The sequence below is a fragment of the Tamandua tetradactyla genome, chromosome 6 (assembly GCF_023851605.1).
Source record: "Tamandua tetradactyla isolate mTamTet1 chromosome 6, mTamTet1.pri, whole genome shotgun sequence".
In the NCBI taxonomy this organism is placed as follows: domain Eukaryota; kingdom Metazoa; phylum Chordata; class Mammalia; order Pilosa; family Myrmecophagidae; genus Tamandua; species Tamandua tetradactyla.
The window spans coordinates 41,114,558-41,132,370 of record NC_135332.1 but is presented as its reverse complement, the minus strand read 5'-3'; the positions used below and the strand labels follow the sequence as shown (position 1 = coordinate 41,132,370).

The 17,813-nt window shown below is 36.3% G+C and overlaps 1 protein-coding gene across 6 annotated transcripts in view; it reads right to left on the bottom strand.

Moving 5' to 3' along the window:
* RPS6KB1 (ribosomal protein S6 kinase B1) overlaps positions 1–17,813 on the bottom strand; it is a 115,367-nt gene that overhangs the window by 74,510 nt on the left and 23,044 nt on the right. For 5 of the 6 annotated variants that reach the window (XM_077164977.1, XM_077164981.1, XM_077164980.1 and 2 more), the window contains exons 5-12: positions 7,506–7,653; positions 5,630–5,687; positions 4,113–4,213; positions 2,279–2,369; positions 2,005–2,095; positions 1,375–1,482; positions 1,047–1,109; positions 785–862 (exon numbers count right to left, since the gene is read on the bottom strand). In XM_077164977.1, the coding sequence (XP_077021092.1) occupies positions 785–862; positions 1,047–1,109; positions 1,375–1,482; positions 2,005–2,095; positions 2,279–2,369; positions 4,113–4,213; positions 5,630–5,687; positions 7,506–7,653 (738 nt within the window). Of the gene's footprint in view, positions 1–784; positions 863–1,046; positions 1,110–1,374; positions 1,483–2,004; positions 2,096–2,278; positions 2,370–4,112; positions 4,214–4,771; positions 5,025–5,629; positions 5,688–7,505; positions 7,654–17,813 lie in introns of those variants that run through there. The other variant, XM_077164982.1, reaches the window with a different exon arrangement.

Here is a 17,813-nt window from a genome sequence, read left to right as displayed (position 1 = left end):
AAAGAATAAGACAGGACTTATTGTTAGGAACCGCAGAGACCGAGCATCATAAATGTTTTAAGATTGTTTTTTTATAAGAAAACACTTAACGCGTGCAGCTATTTTCTTATGTTTAAAAGACTGAGAGATTAAAACATAGCAAATAACCAATGTTAAAAATTTTTGTCCACACTGAGATATACTGTTTGCAAAATGCCTTAATTATTAATAAACCAATGAATTGTGATATCAATACCTGTTAAAAAATTTAAAACCAACCATGTTTTTGGCATGATAAAGTCATGGAATTAAATCAGGGGCTTACATTCACATAGAACATTGATGTTTGAAACCTATTCCACATCATTTTTAAAACTTAAGAATAATTTTAGCATCTCTGATTTTTCTTTGACAGAATCATCATGGCATGTATGTATGTGTTATACCTATATCAAAATTTAAAAGGTGAATACATATTTGTATGAATGCTTAAATGGAAATGTCCATGAAGTTGGCTAATTTATGTTTATTTTTTATTGTATACAGATTTCTAATATTTTCAGTTCTGTGTCATTTAAGCTTCCTCCATTTGAGTAAAATCACTAAATATTTAAAAATAGTTTAAGATAGTCAATAATTGCTAATTCTTGAAAAAACTGTACATAATAAAGATGCTGAAGGAAAGAGAGGGTAGGTCAAAATTTATTGAACTGTTAATAAATGTAATGCTTTGGACTGCTCTGAAATGTTCTTACACTAAAAAAATACTCGGTCCTACAAATTATATCTTTTCATGTATACATACCAACAGGGGTTTAAAAGGAGGCTCCACCTTCCGAGCCAGAAGTTCTTCCCAGTTAATATGTCTGAAGAATGGATGAGCCTAGAAAAAAAAAGGAAGAAGAAAAGTGATGGGGAACAGACTAAATTGGATTGTTAATAACTACCTGTTTGAAGTTATAAATCAAAAAATAATTTAAATTTATAAGCAACTAAACATTCAACCCTCACAAACACATAAAATTAGCATTATCCTCTCCCAAAACACCAAACATGAAAATACCTACCTGAACTTCTCCAGCATCCCCAGGACCAGCTCCAAGACGAGAAGCAGCATTTCTTTTTAGCAGCTTTAGGGAGAGAGGAAAAAAAAAAGATGAGTCTTAGTCATGATTTTGTTTTTGTTTGAATTTGCATGTCTACTTTGCCTTTCAATTTACTAATTATTACTAAATGTTTTGGGGAAAAAAGAAAATACAATCTTCAAACAAGCACATTTTTATTTTGCCTTCAAAAACTGTAGGCCTTTTTGCTCAAAATAAAAAAATGTGTTAAATTCTATCAAGTTAAATTCTAGTAGTTGAGTCTCATGTTGTGTCTACTTAAGATCCCTACCTTTTTAAGCAGATCTCTGGCTTCTTGTGTGAGGTAGGGAGGCAAATTGAGTTTACATTTGAGGATTTTGTCAATTGTTTTCTTTCTATTCTCCCCAGTGAATGGGGGCTAAGAGTAGAAGAAAGTAAAAAAATTAGCATATAAAAAATGAATTTTAAAAACATTATATTATACATTTCCTGAATTACTCAATTATGTAGAGATCAGAAATGTATGCTATGAAATGGTCTGACTGCTAAAGACCTGTAGTTTTTAAGGGCAGGACCAAGGAAATAGCAATGTTCTAAAAGGAAGCCTGGGTTTCCATTATTTACTTGCATTGTGATAAGTGAGTCATGATCTTATGCTTTAAATTCTCCATTTATAAGATAGGGACAGTATCTATTCTACATTTGTTTCACAGGACTGCAATGTCTTAGATCATTTAAGCAGACATGTTTTCAAAGTAAGGGATGCCATAAAATCATAAGGCATTATTAGTGTTAAACTGTTAATAACAATCCTTTGGGCTTTGAGAATAACTCCATTGGTAACATTTTCAAAAAGCACAGGAGAGGTCTCTTGCTGTAGTGATTTAATAATTTACTCAGCATAGACCATAACACATGCAGCTTTTAACTGTGCACCTACTGCTCCAGTCAGCATGTCATACATTAATGCTCCCAAACTCCACCAATCCACAGCACGATTATGGCCACTTCTCATCAAGATCTCAGGGGCCCTACAATGAGAAAAATAATAAACCTGAAAATCACCCACTTGCAGATCATCTGAATTAGAAATTAAGAAACAATATATGAACCCAAATGGTGCTAATGGAAAACTTAGTACACTATTATTTAAAGCAGGTAAAAGTTAGCTATTACCCCCAGACCAGCTATAATTCTTTCAACATGCAGCTCACATGTATTCTATTGTTCCACAAAAGGTATGTGTGACTGTTCCATCATGAATAGATTCTTTGCATAGTCCAAAGTCTGTGAGTTTCACATGACCTACAATAAAAGATTACAGCATGGTTATTCTGAGAATTCTAAGTATGTGTAGTGTTTGAACATAAAACACAAGACAATAATCTCCTTCTATTTAGGTTTTCCTGCCTTAAATTTTGTGAAGATGTGAGGAATTAATGAGGTGCCATCCATAAAATAGGATACTAAATCTTTAAGGCTAGGACAGAGTCATCTTTTGCTGGTGATATGATTGTTAACAAATAAAGGGGGAAAACAAAGATGGCAAAACAAGTAAAACGGTTTGTCTAAGAATTTAGCTTTAACAATAGCCAGAATCCCCTACCATCCTCAGAAATAAAATCCTAGGAGAAATTTTCTTTTAGCTCTTGATGAAGTCTGGTTTAAATACACAGACCTAATAAACACTCTATACCTTTTAAACAGAGGTATGACACTGAACTACAACTATATAGCTTTTATCACAGTGAACTGTGACTGGAGAATTCTTAAAACGGTCTCAGAAAGTCACCTAAAACAAGTTGGGTTATTCTGTTAAATGCTACCAGGTGGACCAAAGAAATGAAAATGCTATGTGGCATAGGATCATCTGTGATCCAGAAAGTGAAAAATTCACCACCTTACACAAATAACATTTCAGTTTTTTGAGTTTTACTGAACTGTCAGCAGATGTCCAGTAATTCAACAACCCCAGGTGCCCACTATTCCTGGTTTATTTCAGAGGAAAGAAAAGGTAATAGCTTACTGATTAAATGTAAATGTGTACATGAAGAAGAAATATGGTCTTTTACTTACACATAACCACTTCAAGCTTATGGGTCAAAGAAGAAATTAACTAGTCACTCCTTTTCCTATTCTAACCTCAGTCTTAGAATTCAGACTCACATAAGGGGGAGATTTGGAGGGACAGAAGAATCTGGAGGGAGACACATAGATCCCTATGATGTACTTGGTTAAGTATATAATTTTTGCTTAAACAAAAAAGTCCAATTTGGAACATTATACTGGCTTCAGTTAGCCACACACCATTTTCTGTCCAAGAGGTTACAGTTAACCATCTCCTTCAGAAACTTTGTATACATCTAAAGATCTGCTTGCAGTTGCCATCAGCCCCCCAAATATCTTGGACAGCTGACTGGCACCTTTGGGTGTGTAAACTGCCACAACCAACCAGCCCAGATTACTGTAGAATAAACTGAATAGTCTGTAGCAGCATACAATTACAGTAAAGGTTCACTTTGTTGTATCTACAGATGCACAAAACATTAGTCTCTCTGATGTTTATGTTGTTATGGCAAAAAATCGCAAGAATAAACTATGATCCCTTAAATATTTTATTTCCAAGGTTGTATTAAATCTTTGGTTCAATTCTAATCCTTACTTTTTTCCAGCATTAGTAAAATTTATCATAAAGAGTACTGCTTCCAATATTTATGAATTTCTATCATTAAAGAAAATCAAATTTGTAGTATTGAGATTTAGTTTCCAATTTAAGGAACAAACCAAGTATAGTATTTGAACTGGCTTCTGGTTCAACACACTTAAGAATGTCAGAGCTAAAAAGAATCCTCAATTCCCTTTACTCTCATCAACCATAAGGACCTAAATATGGTTAAGACTCAGCAACTATCATGATGACATAAATTCTCAGGGAGGAAATGTATAATAATAGACAGATGAATATGGGGCTTTGAAAATGGCCATGACCTGTGTGGGAAGATTTTAAGATGATTATTTACTATAGAATTGTTTACGGTATATCTCCACCTTGGTGATTAAGCATGATATTCTCCGGCTTCAGGTCTCTGTAGATGATCCCCTTTTGATGTAAATGCCCCAAAGCCATGGAGATTTCTGCCAAGTAAAAGCTGGAAACAAAAGTGATTTAAATAAAATTAAAAAGAGTAATCTACTCAAAGCAGCTTATGTATATGGAGCAAAATTCCTTGAAAGAAACAGACATGCACCAAAGACCAAATCAGTGGGGTGGGAGGTGGGGATGGGGGGAAGAGATGGCATACGCTGCTGCCAAAAGGCTTGGGGATATTTATGTTTCACTCATTTTAGTGAAACTATAAAATGCTTTATTTCATCATTAGAACATACTGCTTAAATTGCAAGGAAGTCCAGAATATGCCAAACTATCACTGATTATGTTTTGTTCTGTCTGTGTAGGAATTAGGCCAATAGTCATTCAAGCCAAAGCAAATTTCTCCCACTCACCCCCAACTTTCAAATCCCATGGGCAATAGGATCTTTGTTATTCTCAGAAATCAAGTTTTGATTTCAAAAGATAATTTATAACCTGACCCTTAGAATCCCACTCATTCTTGCATATTTATATACAACATATGCCCACAGTATCTGCCCTCCCTCTTGCCAGCCAGCCCACAACTATAAACTGTGTGACACTCAAATTTATCTACCTCAAAAGAATAAAGGGCTGAGTCAACCCTGTCTGGATTCGAAAAGCACAAGGCACTGCAATACTGGCTGCATAACAATGTTGCAATCCTGCAGATTACTCCAGGATGGAGAGGGTGTGTCCTAGAGGACTGAGGCAGTTTCACAGCCAGCAGGACCACAAACACAGCCTCCAACAGGGCTCAGAGAGCCTCCTCCAAAAAAGGGCACTTCATCCCTAAGGCTCTTAAATGCAGCTTCTGTGTTAGAAAAGGCCTGAAATTAAACAATGGAATGCAGTTTGGTAATTAAGGTAGAAAAAACATTTTAAGAGTTGTTTTCTATTCAATTAATGTGTAGGATAAACTGATTTATTGTTACCCAATACTGTCACCTCACAAAAGGATGTGTATATTTTTAATTTGAAGCAGATGCCATCTTAAGAAATAAGAGAGTAGATCCCATCTTGGCCATATAATCAATCCACAGTGGATGTGTGCAGGCTTATCCCCTCCCTAAGACTGCACCTTGGCAACTAGAAAGTCTAAAAAAAAAAAAAGGTGATGATTTCTGATACTTTCCACTGTTTCACACAGAAAATTTCACTGGAAAAAACACACTCACCCATGGCCAAGGAAGGAAAGAAAGTCCCACAGAGAATGGTTCCGCCCTGTATGAAGAGTGCTTCACCCAAGGCCTAGGGCAAAGGGATGATGTGACCTCCAGTCCCAAAGCTCCTTCTCCCCCATGAAGTCCTGAGTGACTGACTGGCTCCAGAACAATTTATTGAATTATTTGGCTGCCCACAATGGGAATGGGGCTTTGCTTTTAATTTTATGATTCATTACCTGAATCCACGTAACCACAAAAATCAGACTTACCAGGCTGTGTCTTCCATAAATATTCCCTCTCTTTCTAACTGCATAAATAGTTCTCCTCCTAGAAAGAAAAGGAAAACATTTTAGAAATAAAACAGTCCTTATTTACAGCCCACTTCTAACGAAAGGGTTTATGTTTTCCTTCTAACTATAATTTAAAAAACCATCAGTCCCTTAAAAATAAAAAGATCCTAAAGAATTCAGGTTTAAAAACTAAGTCCTCAAGATTCTATTTTCAGTAGTATTCTTATTCTTATGTGAAATATGTACATTTAAACACTAGAACTGGCTTGAAATTCTAGATTTTACATTTACAATATTTGCGGGTTGATGATATTTGTACATTCCTAATATTTGTAGATTCCAAGTCCAAGGTAAAAAAATACCTTGATTAAAGATACCTTGATTAAAGCCTCTCTAACATTTTACATGTAAGTGGAAAAATGTTAGTATACAATTAAATCCGCCTTGTAAATTAGCAAATACCCATATTTCATATTTTCACAGCCCAGAAATAAACTGTATGAGCCTAGAAGAAATCTGACAATAGCCTAATAAAAAGCATGGCAAAATTTAAGCATCAAAATAATGAATACAAAGGATTATATCTCACCTAATAATCTTAGAACCCATGAATTTACAACGATGTACATAAATGAATTAATGAATAAGTTTACACTAAATGCAAGAGATGGCAAAGTTCTTTGTTACAGAAGAATGTTAAGTAATAAATATAGGAGGCATGATGGAATAAGAAAACTTGCTTAGCAACCATCATAGCTAACTGTTTCAGACAAGAGTCAATGGATGCTACAACTCAGTGTGAAAGTTTAATGAGATAGATATTTATATAGTTTCAAAGTACCTTCTCAAAAGATACTTATTAATTACAAAGGGAAATTTCACCATGGACAAAATTGGAGAGATCATATTCATGTGATAAAAGTTAACATCACCTGAAATGTGAAAAAGATTTAAATACCATGTACCTCTTAATCTGTTGTATTGAGAAGGATTCGATGTCACGTTGATGGTCCTCCCAAAAATGTATAGCCTGAATCTAATCATGAGGAAACATACAAGTCCAAACTAACGCTCATTCTACAAAATAACTGACCTATACTCTTCAAAACATGAAGATCATGAAGGACAAAGATGGAGGAACTGTTCTAGAGTAAAGGAAAGTAAGGGGAGATATTGTACCAATGTTAATTTCCTAATTTTGACAATTATAATGTGATTATGTAAGATAATTTTTAAAAATATACACTGATGCTATTTAGGGACAAAGGGAAATTATGTCTGAAATCTCTCAAAGACTTCAGGAAAAAAATTTATGTGTATATGTATATAAATATATGTAATCATGTGTGTATCTATGTACATATACATATCCATATATAGAAACATATATACATGTAGATACACAGAGAGAGAGAGAGAAAGAGAGAGAGGAATAAAAAAAAACAATGTGCTAAAATGGTAACATTGGGGAATCTAGGTAAAGGATATGTGGAAATTATTTGTACCGTTCTTACATCTTTTTGTGTAAGTCTGAAATTACTGCAAAATAAAAGGAAAAAATGGCAAGTCACAAAAATGTTACTAAATTCTGTAACGTTCTGTTCCATGCTACAAGCTACTGAGAGAATAGAGAATTCTCTTTCTCAGAAAACTCAAGTGTTTGGTAGAAATAGATACCTGTAAATGATATGGGGAGCAAAAGGTTCCTAGAAAGTGGTGGGCCCTGGAAAACACAGACAATTTCCAATGTAAACTGCACGCCCTATCAATAAGGCTACATTAAACAAAAGCTCTTTTTTTTAGACCCAGTTTGTGGAGTAAATTCAAATAATTACACCAAACTGTATGAACTGACCGCTGAGATACTCAAGGATGAGGTAGAGTTTTCCACCGGTCTGAAAGGCATAAATTAAATCCACAATGAAGGGATGCTTTACTTCCTCCAGAATATTCCGTTCTGCTTTTGTATGAGCTGTATCTTTAGCATTTCTTACTATCATTGCCTAAAGGAAAAGAGATGGTCTATGAGTACAAAATAGTAGACATTTTTCTTCTACTGTGACTGGAAAATCTAATCTGTGCTTTTCTTGCCAATATTAAACCATTACTTGTAATTCCCACTAGAGATTAAGACGGGGTAATGGAAGACAGTCAATTCTTATACATATCTATCTGCGTTGTTTGGATTTTTTGCAATGAACATGTAACTGAAAACTTTAAGATGCATGAAAAATATCTGTAAACAGATCAAGTTTACTCATTTTTCACCACTGCTGATTATCTACTATGCTACAGGCTCTGTGCCTAGAAAGCAGAACCAGATGAGGGAGTTTCCTGCCTATAGGAGCCCACAGTCTCAGGAAAGAGAGACAAGTTAATGCAGGTAAGCACAGGATACTGGGTGAAGAGGGGAACTGCATATACTCTGGCAAAAAGTCTCTCTGGAGTGAATGATACCTAAGCTGCATCTTGAAAAGTTATTAAGATGAAACCTGGGGTGTAAAAAAAAGACATTCCAGTGCAAAAGAGGCAGGACAAAACTGGGCAACACATGCCTGAGGAATCTGCAAGTACTTCAGGATGGTTAGAGATAGGCTAGAGAATTAGAGGCCAGGAAATGGAATACTGGGGCACTAAGGCAATAGAGACTGATTCTTAGCTTAGAGGCAAAGGAAAAATGTTGATGTGAGTGATATGTATAACCTTTGACTTTAGGAAAGACAGTTTCAGTAGCATTGTGAGGTTTTAGGGGGGCAATGAGACCAGTTGGGAGGCTAACCCAGTAAACTAAGTAAGAAATAAGATTTGTCACTAAGAAAATAATGGCAGGGGAAAAAAAGAAAAGAAAGGATACAGGTATATCATCAGCATTTGTTGACTATTAGACATGAGAAGAAATTGTAAAACTTTGGTTTCTGCTTAAGTAATAAGACAGATAATTCTATATGGGGAATAGAAGAGAAGAAAAATGTTTCGGGAAAATAATATATTGCTTTGGACCAGTTAAGTTTAAGTTCAAGGAAATTACCCTGATGGCACATCTCTAGCAATAAAAAAAAAAAAAAAAAAGCAAATGTGTGAGGCTATTAATTACAACATTATTTGCAAAAGTGTAAAAAGGCTATAAAAGAATGAGAAAGATCTCTATGAAAGCAAGTTACAAAAAACATATGTAGTACAATACCATATACATATCTTTTGTGTAAGAACGGGGAAATAGGAATATGCATATGTATCAGCTTACATATGCAAATGTGAACACAACTAAGATAAATCAAAAGCTAATTGGAGTGGAAAGAGAGATGAGGGAAGGAAAAGGACATTCTGAGTATATCTTCTGAAAAAACTGCCATGGTTTTATGAACCATTTTTGTGTGGCTAAATCAAATTTTACTATTGTGATTGTAAAATGGAGATTTTGACTTTTGACCCATGTTAATGTTTTACACATACCCAAATAAAACAAAATCAGCAGGGATGGGAGATAAAATTGAATACAATAAAAATATATACACTCAATTGCATATTACACTGAAAATTTTACCACTGAAGGAGAAAAAAAATATTTAAGTACCTTTTTATTGTATACCTTAAGTAGCCTATATGTAAGCATAAAAAGAACTGCAAAGAAATCTTGAACCATACTTAAGCTTGTAGCTGACAGTTGTATTGGTATTAAAATTCTGAAGCTATTATGCATGTATTGTTTACTGATTCTGTTACCATGTTACCAGGATCTTACTGTGGGGAAAAAAGATATGTAAATACAGCATGAGGGAAGAAGAACCCTGTAGAAACTGGAATAGAATTAGGAGTATCAATATAAACAAACTCTTGATTAAAAAACAAAAGAAAGAAAAAACACAAAGAAAAACTTCCTAGCTCCATCCACTAAAAGAGCAAGAAACAGTGACAACTCAGTAGCAAGGAGAATAGCTAGTGCCCAGATCTTGATTTGTAAGTATCAGTCTTAACGAAAATAATGGGGCTTCCTTGGAAAAATGGGTGATTCAAGGCTGGGGTCGAGGAAAGTGCAAGGTAAACCTATGCACTCTATTGTAGCAGAAAGTAAGGAAGTACTCAAAAACTGATGGGGCTATTTTAAAAGGAAGCAGAAGCTACCTCAAAAGCGCTCTCACAACAAAACTTGGGACAATTTGAGAGACAGAATGAATGATTCAGACGAAGAACACATTAAATAAAAAAAAAAATCTAGATGGTATGGTAGCCCATGAAAAATTCTGGGATCTGTCCTGTAACTACTCGTTGAAGGGTGCTTTGAAAACTACTGCTTTTTTCTTTCTTTACTTTGTATAGTTACATACACACAAAAAAAAGTTAAAAAAAACCCTACAAGTCCACACTGACTCTTTATAAAAATTAAAATAAAGCAATGGGATGAGAAGAATTATTCTTTATAAAAGAATGCCAACTAATCATGAAAAAAAATGGTAAAAATAGAAAATTCTCCATTTTACAATAACCATAATAATACTTGATTTAGGCAAGAAACCAAAGATGATAAAACTACTGAGGAAAAGACTATTAGGAGTCCTTCCTTCAACCTCTGCTGCCACAGCTATCATCCAGAAACAGAGAAAGTGGAAAAGCCCACATCACCTGTCACCCAAGTCCTCCAGCCATTCTGCCCCAAAGAGTGTAAGATGTTTGCCTGTGCCAAGATCGCCTCATCCCTGCTTTGATCTGAGCTGGAGCCAGAGTTGCACACAGACCAATTTCTGCATCAGTGTTATCTCAACCAGAGGGTAGGAATGGAGAGGCTCTAAAGTATTTAATTGGGTCCAGAATCTCAGAAAACCCAAAGGGAATTTCAGACCAGTGAAATCAGCAGAGACACTGATATTGCTGCCAAATTCACTTGTAAAAGGGAATTTTATAAAGCTTAACAGTAGCTAATTTTTCCTGCTTAATTTAGCTATTTACATATATTTTAGCTTCTGAAATATCCAGCAAAAGCATTTGTGTCATTTTATATTCACGGCTATGCATTTAGTGTGAGTTAAGAATTATAAAGAAAAAAATTATGGGCCCCATCAGGCTGAAGATAAACAATCCTGGCGCCAAGGTTACTTGTTGTAAAACTGTTAAGAAATGCTTATTGTAAAACTGTTCTTATCTGCTTTTTTGCAAAACAGCACCTGTGACCCATGCTCAACCCCCACCCCCCTCATCTTACCCTTTAAAAAGCTTTTGCAGACTTAAGTTCGGGGCTCTCTGTTCCTGCGTGTTCAGCGAGCCCCACACATGTGTGGAAAATAAACCCCTTGCGTGTTGCATGAGAGAACGTCTCTTGGAGTCCTCCTTTGCGTGGCAAAATTCTCAAATTCTTACACACTGGTGTAGGTGCTGCAACAGTAGGAGTGGCTGGCTTTACCATTGGTATTCAAACAGTCTTTGGCTAGCTTTACCACTGGTATTGGAACATAGCTTCATGTTATGGTTTGAAAGTATTATGAATCCCAGAAAAGCCATGTTTTAATCCTGATTCAATCTTGTGGGAGCAGCCTTTGATTTTAGTAATGATTCAATATTGTATGTAGAAGCTTTTTATTAGGTTACATCTACAGAGATGTGACATGCCCAATTGTGGGTGTGACATTCTGATTAAAAGGAGATGTGATGCCACTCATTCCAGGTGGGTCTTGATTAGTTTACTGGAATCTTTTAAAAGAGGAAATATTCTGGAGAGAGTCAGAAATGACAGAAGCCTCAGAGCTGACAGCAACTTCACAGTAGAGCTGACATAAATGCGAACATGTGGAGAATAGAGACATGGATGTTTGGAGATGCTTGGAGCCCAGCAGACATTGCCGTGAGATGTTAAGCAAGCAAGAACCTGGAGAGAGCCAAGGGAAGCCAAGAGACGAAAGCCAGCCCTGGAGAAATAAAGTGAGGAACCCCTACAGGAACAGAGGCTGAAAGCAATAGAGCCCAGGAGTAAGGGACCAGCAGATGCCAGTCACAGACCTCTCAGATTCAGCTGAGAGAGGTGTTCCTGAGCTGTCAGCCTTTCTTGAATGAAGGTAACCTCTTGTTGGTACCTTAAATTTTTACTCTTTTACTTCCTTAAAACTGTATACTTGGAATTTATTAAATTCCCCTTATAAAAGCCATTCCATTTCTAGTATATTGCATTCTGGCAGCTTCCAAACTAACACACCTCATCATTGGTTATGCCAGAAACCCTTCGCTGGAGCGGCAGCTGTTCTCATATGCTATCCTCGCATTTCCTTGTCTGAAGCTATGGGACTCTTGTTTGATGGTTGCTCTCTTGATTTTGCTTGCCATGTAACAAAAATCACTGCTTGAAATGCTAGCATTCAAATTAATTATGTATGTAATTCTGTGTATCTTATTGTGACTCCAAAAACTGTCGAGTTGGTGTCATAGAAAGGTACATTATTTCCAAAGTCATTTCATTAAAAATGAAAACTTTAAAAAGAAAAAGAAAAAGATTATTAGGGGAGGCCCTGCTCAAATCAAGATGGAAGCATAAGACATTAGGGCACCATCCCCCTAAAGAAGCTTTGAACTAGCAGCAGAAACATCTTTTCAAAGCTTCAGAAAACAATTAAAAGACTGTACTAATAGGTGAAACTGCATCAAGAATAAAGCTGCTTGGATGCTGTAGGAACTCAGGGAATCCTGGCTGGCCATTTCCCTCCCCTCACCAGTCTGTAGTGCAGATCCCTGGTCCTGATTTCAGAGGGAGCAGAGCAACCCTCCTGCACACACTGGGAGCCCGTATGTCTGGCCCAAACTCTGGTGTTGAGCTATGGGACTGAATCAGGACAATGGTCACACACTTGCTGTCCCAGAATCTGCTTTGTGTGTAGAAGATGGCTCAGAGAGCTCTACAGAACATTGTGAGAAAGCAGTCAAGTGGCTGCCTGGGGCAAGGGATTGGTGGCTGTAGAATATACAGTGCTATGCCCAGGACCATGTGCTTCCTAGGGAAGAGGGGACATTTGTATCCATGTAAACAGAGTCCCTAGAGCCACACATGCATGCCAAGACAAGATGCACATGCAAAAGGATCAGGAAGAGCTTTAAACTTTGACCTTGTGCTATTCTCTAAACTCACTGTATAGATAAGCTCTGAAAAAAAAAAGTATTCCCACAGATCAATCAGAAAATACTGGGAAAGGCGTTTTCTTCCCACTCTCCCCTTTTAGTCCTGGCATTCAAGCAAAGCTCTCTCATAACACTAACTGGATACAAGCTAAAGGAACAGATGCCTCAGAGCTAAACTGTAGCAATAACACATTAAATTATCAAAATGTTCAGGTTACAACTAAAGATTACAAAACATACAAAGAAACAGGAAGCAATGGTCCAGGCACAGGAGAACATTAATGCATTAGAAACTATCAATGAGATTAATGCATTAGAAACTATCAATGAGGATCAGATCTGGGACATATCAAAGACTTGAAACAAATGGTTCTGAATATGCTCAAAGAGCTAAAGGAAAAAACAGACAAAGAACTAAAGAAAATGAGGAAAACGACTGATGAACACAAAGAGACAGAAAGATGGAAATTACGAAAAGGAACTAAACAGAGCTGAAGACCACAGTAACAGAACTTTACAATTGGTGGTTCAACAGCAGAGTGGAGCTGGTAGAAGAAAGAGTCAGTGAACATGAAGATGAAACAACTAAAATATTCAGTCTGAGGAGCAAAAAGAAGACAATAAAAAAAAAAGGGAACAGAGCCTGAGGAATCTGTGGAACATCTCCAAATGTACCAACATACACATTGTGAGAGTCCCAGAAGGAAATAGAAACAGAAGGAACAGGAGCAGAGAGAATAGTCAAAGAAATAAAGGCTGAAAACTTAAATTTAAAGGAAGGGCAGTGCAACAGTGGCTCAGTGGCAGAATTTTCGACTGCCATGCCAGACTCCCAGGTTCAATTCCCAGCGCCTGCCCATGCAAAAAAAAAAAAGTCATCTAAAATTTAATGGGAAGACATGAATATACACATCCAAGATGCTCAATGAACTTTAAACAGGATAAACCCAAATAGACCCACAGCACGCCATGTAACAATGAAATTGTCAAATGCCAAAGATAAAGAGAAAATTCTGAAAGCAGTAAGAGAGAAGCAATGTCACATAGAAGGGGGCCTCAATAAGATTAAGTGCTGATTTCTCATCAGAAACCATGGAGGCAAGGAAGCAAAGGAATGACATATTTAAAGTTCTGAAAGGACAAAATTGCCAGCCAAATATTCTATATCTGGCAAGTCTGTCTTTCAAAATGAACAAGAGATTAAAAATGAAGGAGTTCATCACTGCTAGACTGGTTATAAGAGAGGCTAGAGAGAGTTCTGCAGGTTGAAAGGAAAGGACATTAGCTAATAGAAGAAAGCCACAGGAAGAAATAAGCATTTCCAGTAAGGCTAACAACTTGGGTAAATATAAATGCCAGTGTTATCATATTTTTGGTTTGTAACTCCACTTTTTACCTAAAGGCAAAAAGGCAAATGCATAAAATGTAATGATAAATCAGAGGTTTTGGACTCATAATCTCTGTAAACATGTAATTTGTGACAAGAACTACCTAAAGTAGGGGGCACAGGAGTACAGGAAAACAGTTTGTGTATACCATTGAAATCAAATTTGTATATAAGAAAATGAGAGTGTAACAGGTTTGGGATGCTAAATTTAAGTCTAATTGTAACTACAAAGAAAATACTGGAGAATATGCAAGCTCATAGAGACAGAAATAGAGTATATGTTGCCGGAATGCAAGGAATGGGGAATGAGGAGTTCATGCATAATGGGATGTAGGGTTTCAGTTTGAGGAGATGGGTAAGTTTATGCTGTGTATATATTCCCATAATTAAAAAAGAAAGAAAGAATAACTCAAGAGACAATGATAGGGTGGGCCATGGTGGCTCGGCAGGCAAGAACACTTGCCTGCCATGCCAAAGGACCCAGGTTCAATTCCTGGTGCCTGTTCATGTAAAAAAATAAAAAAAATAAAAAAAAAAGAGAGAGAGAGAGACAATGACAATTAAGTGCAATATGTGATCTTGGACAGGCTCTAACAAGGGAAAAGGCTCAGAGGGACATTGTTGTGACATACAGAAATTAGAATATCAATGTTAATTTCTTGAAATTGATAACTGCATTGAAAATTCACATAAGTGAATATCCTTGCTCTTAGAAAATGTACATGGCAGTATTAAGTGTTCAAGGAACATGATGCATTTACCTACACATACATGTTCAGAAAATGGCTTGATAAATACAGATAGATGGATAGACAGATGGATAGACAAAATATGACAAACATGGCAACATGTTAAAATTAGTGGATTTGGGTATCTGGGTGGATAGCAGTATGGTGGAGTTCTCTGTATAAGGTCTGTATTATTTTTGTAACTGTCCTGTAAGTTAGAATGCATTTCAAAAAAAGACTTAAAATTCAATAGGGAAAAGGCACCTGTAGAACGGAAAAATCTGGTGGACACTGTCTTAACCAAGTGATCAAACTTAACTTCATGAAATAATGGGATAAACAGACATAATTTGCCTCTTGAGCCCATGCAGTAAGGATACATTGGCACCCCTATGCACTTCGGCAAAAATATGTTAACACTACTCCCCCTTTTGTGGGATATGACATCCAGGGGTAAAAGTTTCCCTGGCGACATGGGAGATGACTCCCAGGGATGAATCCAGACCTGGTACTGTGCGATCAACAATTCCATCCTGATCAAAAGGGGAGAAAGAAGCATAACTAATTAGGTATCAGTGGCAGAGAGAGTTCAAATAGAGTTGAGAGGCTACTCTTATGCAAGATTCAGTTAGACACTGCTACCTATCATAACCTGCCAACTTCCAACCAGGCCCATTCCAGCCAATTCTAAAGAACACCTAGGGCAATATATAAGATTCTATAAGCGTTCTATGCATAGAGTAACTTTCCAGAAACCTACAACCTCCAGATGGGTCCTTGAGCCAGATAAGTCCGGAAACCTATCGCAGCCTCTCCAGAACATCAGACAGTTCCTCTCCCCACCCCATATTAGTGACAGACCCTTCCAATATGAAAAATTAAGAACTGCCATAGCCCAAACACCCCTGAAGAGAGGTATGGATGGTGGAGTTATACAGAGAACATTGGATTAAACAAATGAATATGAATGCTGAATCATCACTGATATCTCTTTTAGTCTCCAGTATTTTAGAGCAGCTAGAAGTAAAAACCTAAAATGGTGAAATTGGAACCCATGTCAAACTCTGAAATATGTTCTACAACTAATTGTGATGCTGTGCTTTGAAATTCATTGCTTTTTTGTATATATGTTATTTTTCACAAAAAAAGAAGGGAAAAAAAGTCAATTGTGATGATAAAATACTTAAGTCCTCTATATTCTGGAGCAGCTAGAAGGAAAAATATGAAAGGATCATATGGTAGCCCATGACAAACTCTGGGATCTGTGCTTAACTATTTGTTGAAGAGCGCTTTTAAAACTACTGCTTCTTAATTTCTTTGCTTTGTATATACGTTATACTATACAATAAAAAAAAAGTTAAAAAATATGTTAACGATAAATTTAAAATTCAAAAGTGTTTTCATGAGTAAATAATAAAACAAATCCAAACCAAGGATCATTCTGCAAAATAACAGGCCTGCACTCTTCATAAAAATGTCAATGTCATAGAAGACCAAAAAGAAAAAAAAAAGTAGGGAGTGGCTCTAGAGTAAAGGAAACTAAAGAGGCTTGACAATTAAATGTAATGTGTGACTCTTGATTGAATCCTGGATACTAAAAACAAAACAATGACAAAATAAACACTTACAAAGGATATTTTTGAGACAATGGGGGGAATTTGAATATGGACTATGTATTACAAAGCAACATTGTGCCATCAATGTTAAATTTTCTAAGTACAATAATGGTACTGGGCTATATATGAGAATGACCTTATTCTTGTAAGAAACATAATGAAGAATTTAGGTTGAGTCCCATGATGTCTACAGCTAAATCTTAAACCATGCAGCCAACAAGTAAATTAAAGCTAAAATTTTAAAAATATATATGTACATGTGTCCATACAGAGAGAGGGCTAGAGAAAGAGAGAGAGAAAAAGAGAGAGTGTTAAAAAATATTGCAAAATAATAACAACTGGTGATCACTGCACTAATCTTATAACTCATTGGAAAGTGAAAATTTTCAAAAATGTACTATGTTTGCAACTTCCTGGGAGGATTGAATTTAAAAAATAAGCAACTGTGGAGAAGTCTAAGAAGCAAAGGCCTAAGAGATAAGATAAAATATTAATTAAGTGGATTCAAGGTCAAGGGAGCAGAGTTTCAAAATGCTGTGGTCAATAACTTCAATAAGACAGAGAAGTAAAACTAAAAATGGACTAAGTAAAGACTACTGAATTGAGTAATTACGAGGTCAGTGGTGATCTAGGGGAGAGTTTTATTAAAATAGTAAAGTAACAAGTCAAAATATAGTTTGTGAAGAAAATAATAAAATATCAGAAAAAAGACATGGTAATATGGACTAGACTTCTCCCAAGAAGTTCAGCTATTAGGAAGCAAAGAGGTTGAATAGCAACTACAAGCGAGACCTCAAAAGAAAGGGTTTGTTTTGCTAAATATAGCAGACTTGAACATATTTAAAGAAAGAAGTCAAGATAAAGGATGAAAAAATAGAGAGAGGATAAGTAACAGAGCAAAGTACTTTAATAGGTAGAAAGGGAAGGGATTCAAAGCATAAAGCATTAGCTTTGGAAAAGAGGAACATATCTTTCACCAAGGACAGAGAGAAATAAAGACAGGTGAAAATGTAGATTAATCTAGGAACAGGGGTAGGGATGTGAACAGGCAATAGAAGGTAATCACATCTGACAGGTTCAAATTTCTATGTCAAACAAAGAGAGAGACACTCTGCTACAAGGAGAAGGGAGGTTCTTTTTTGCTCAGATGTGGCCTCTCACTCTCTAAACCCAACTCTGCAAAGAAAATCATCACCCTCCCCCCCACATGGGACATTACATACAGGGGTGCAAGTCTCCCGGGCAACGTGAGCCATGACTCCCAGGGATGAGCTTGGACCGTGTACTATGGGATCAACAATGCCTTCCGGACCAAAAGGGCGAAAAGAAATGTAACA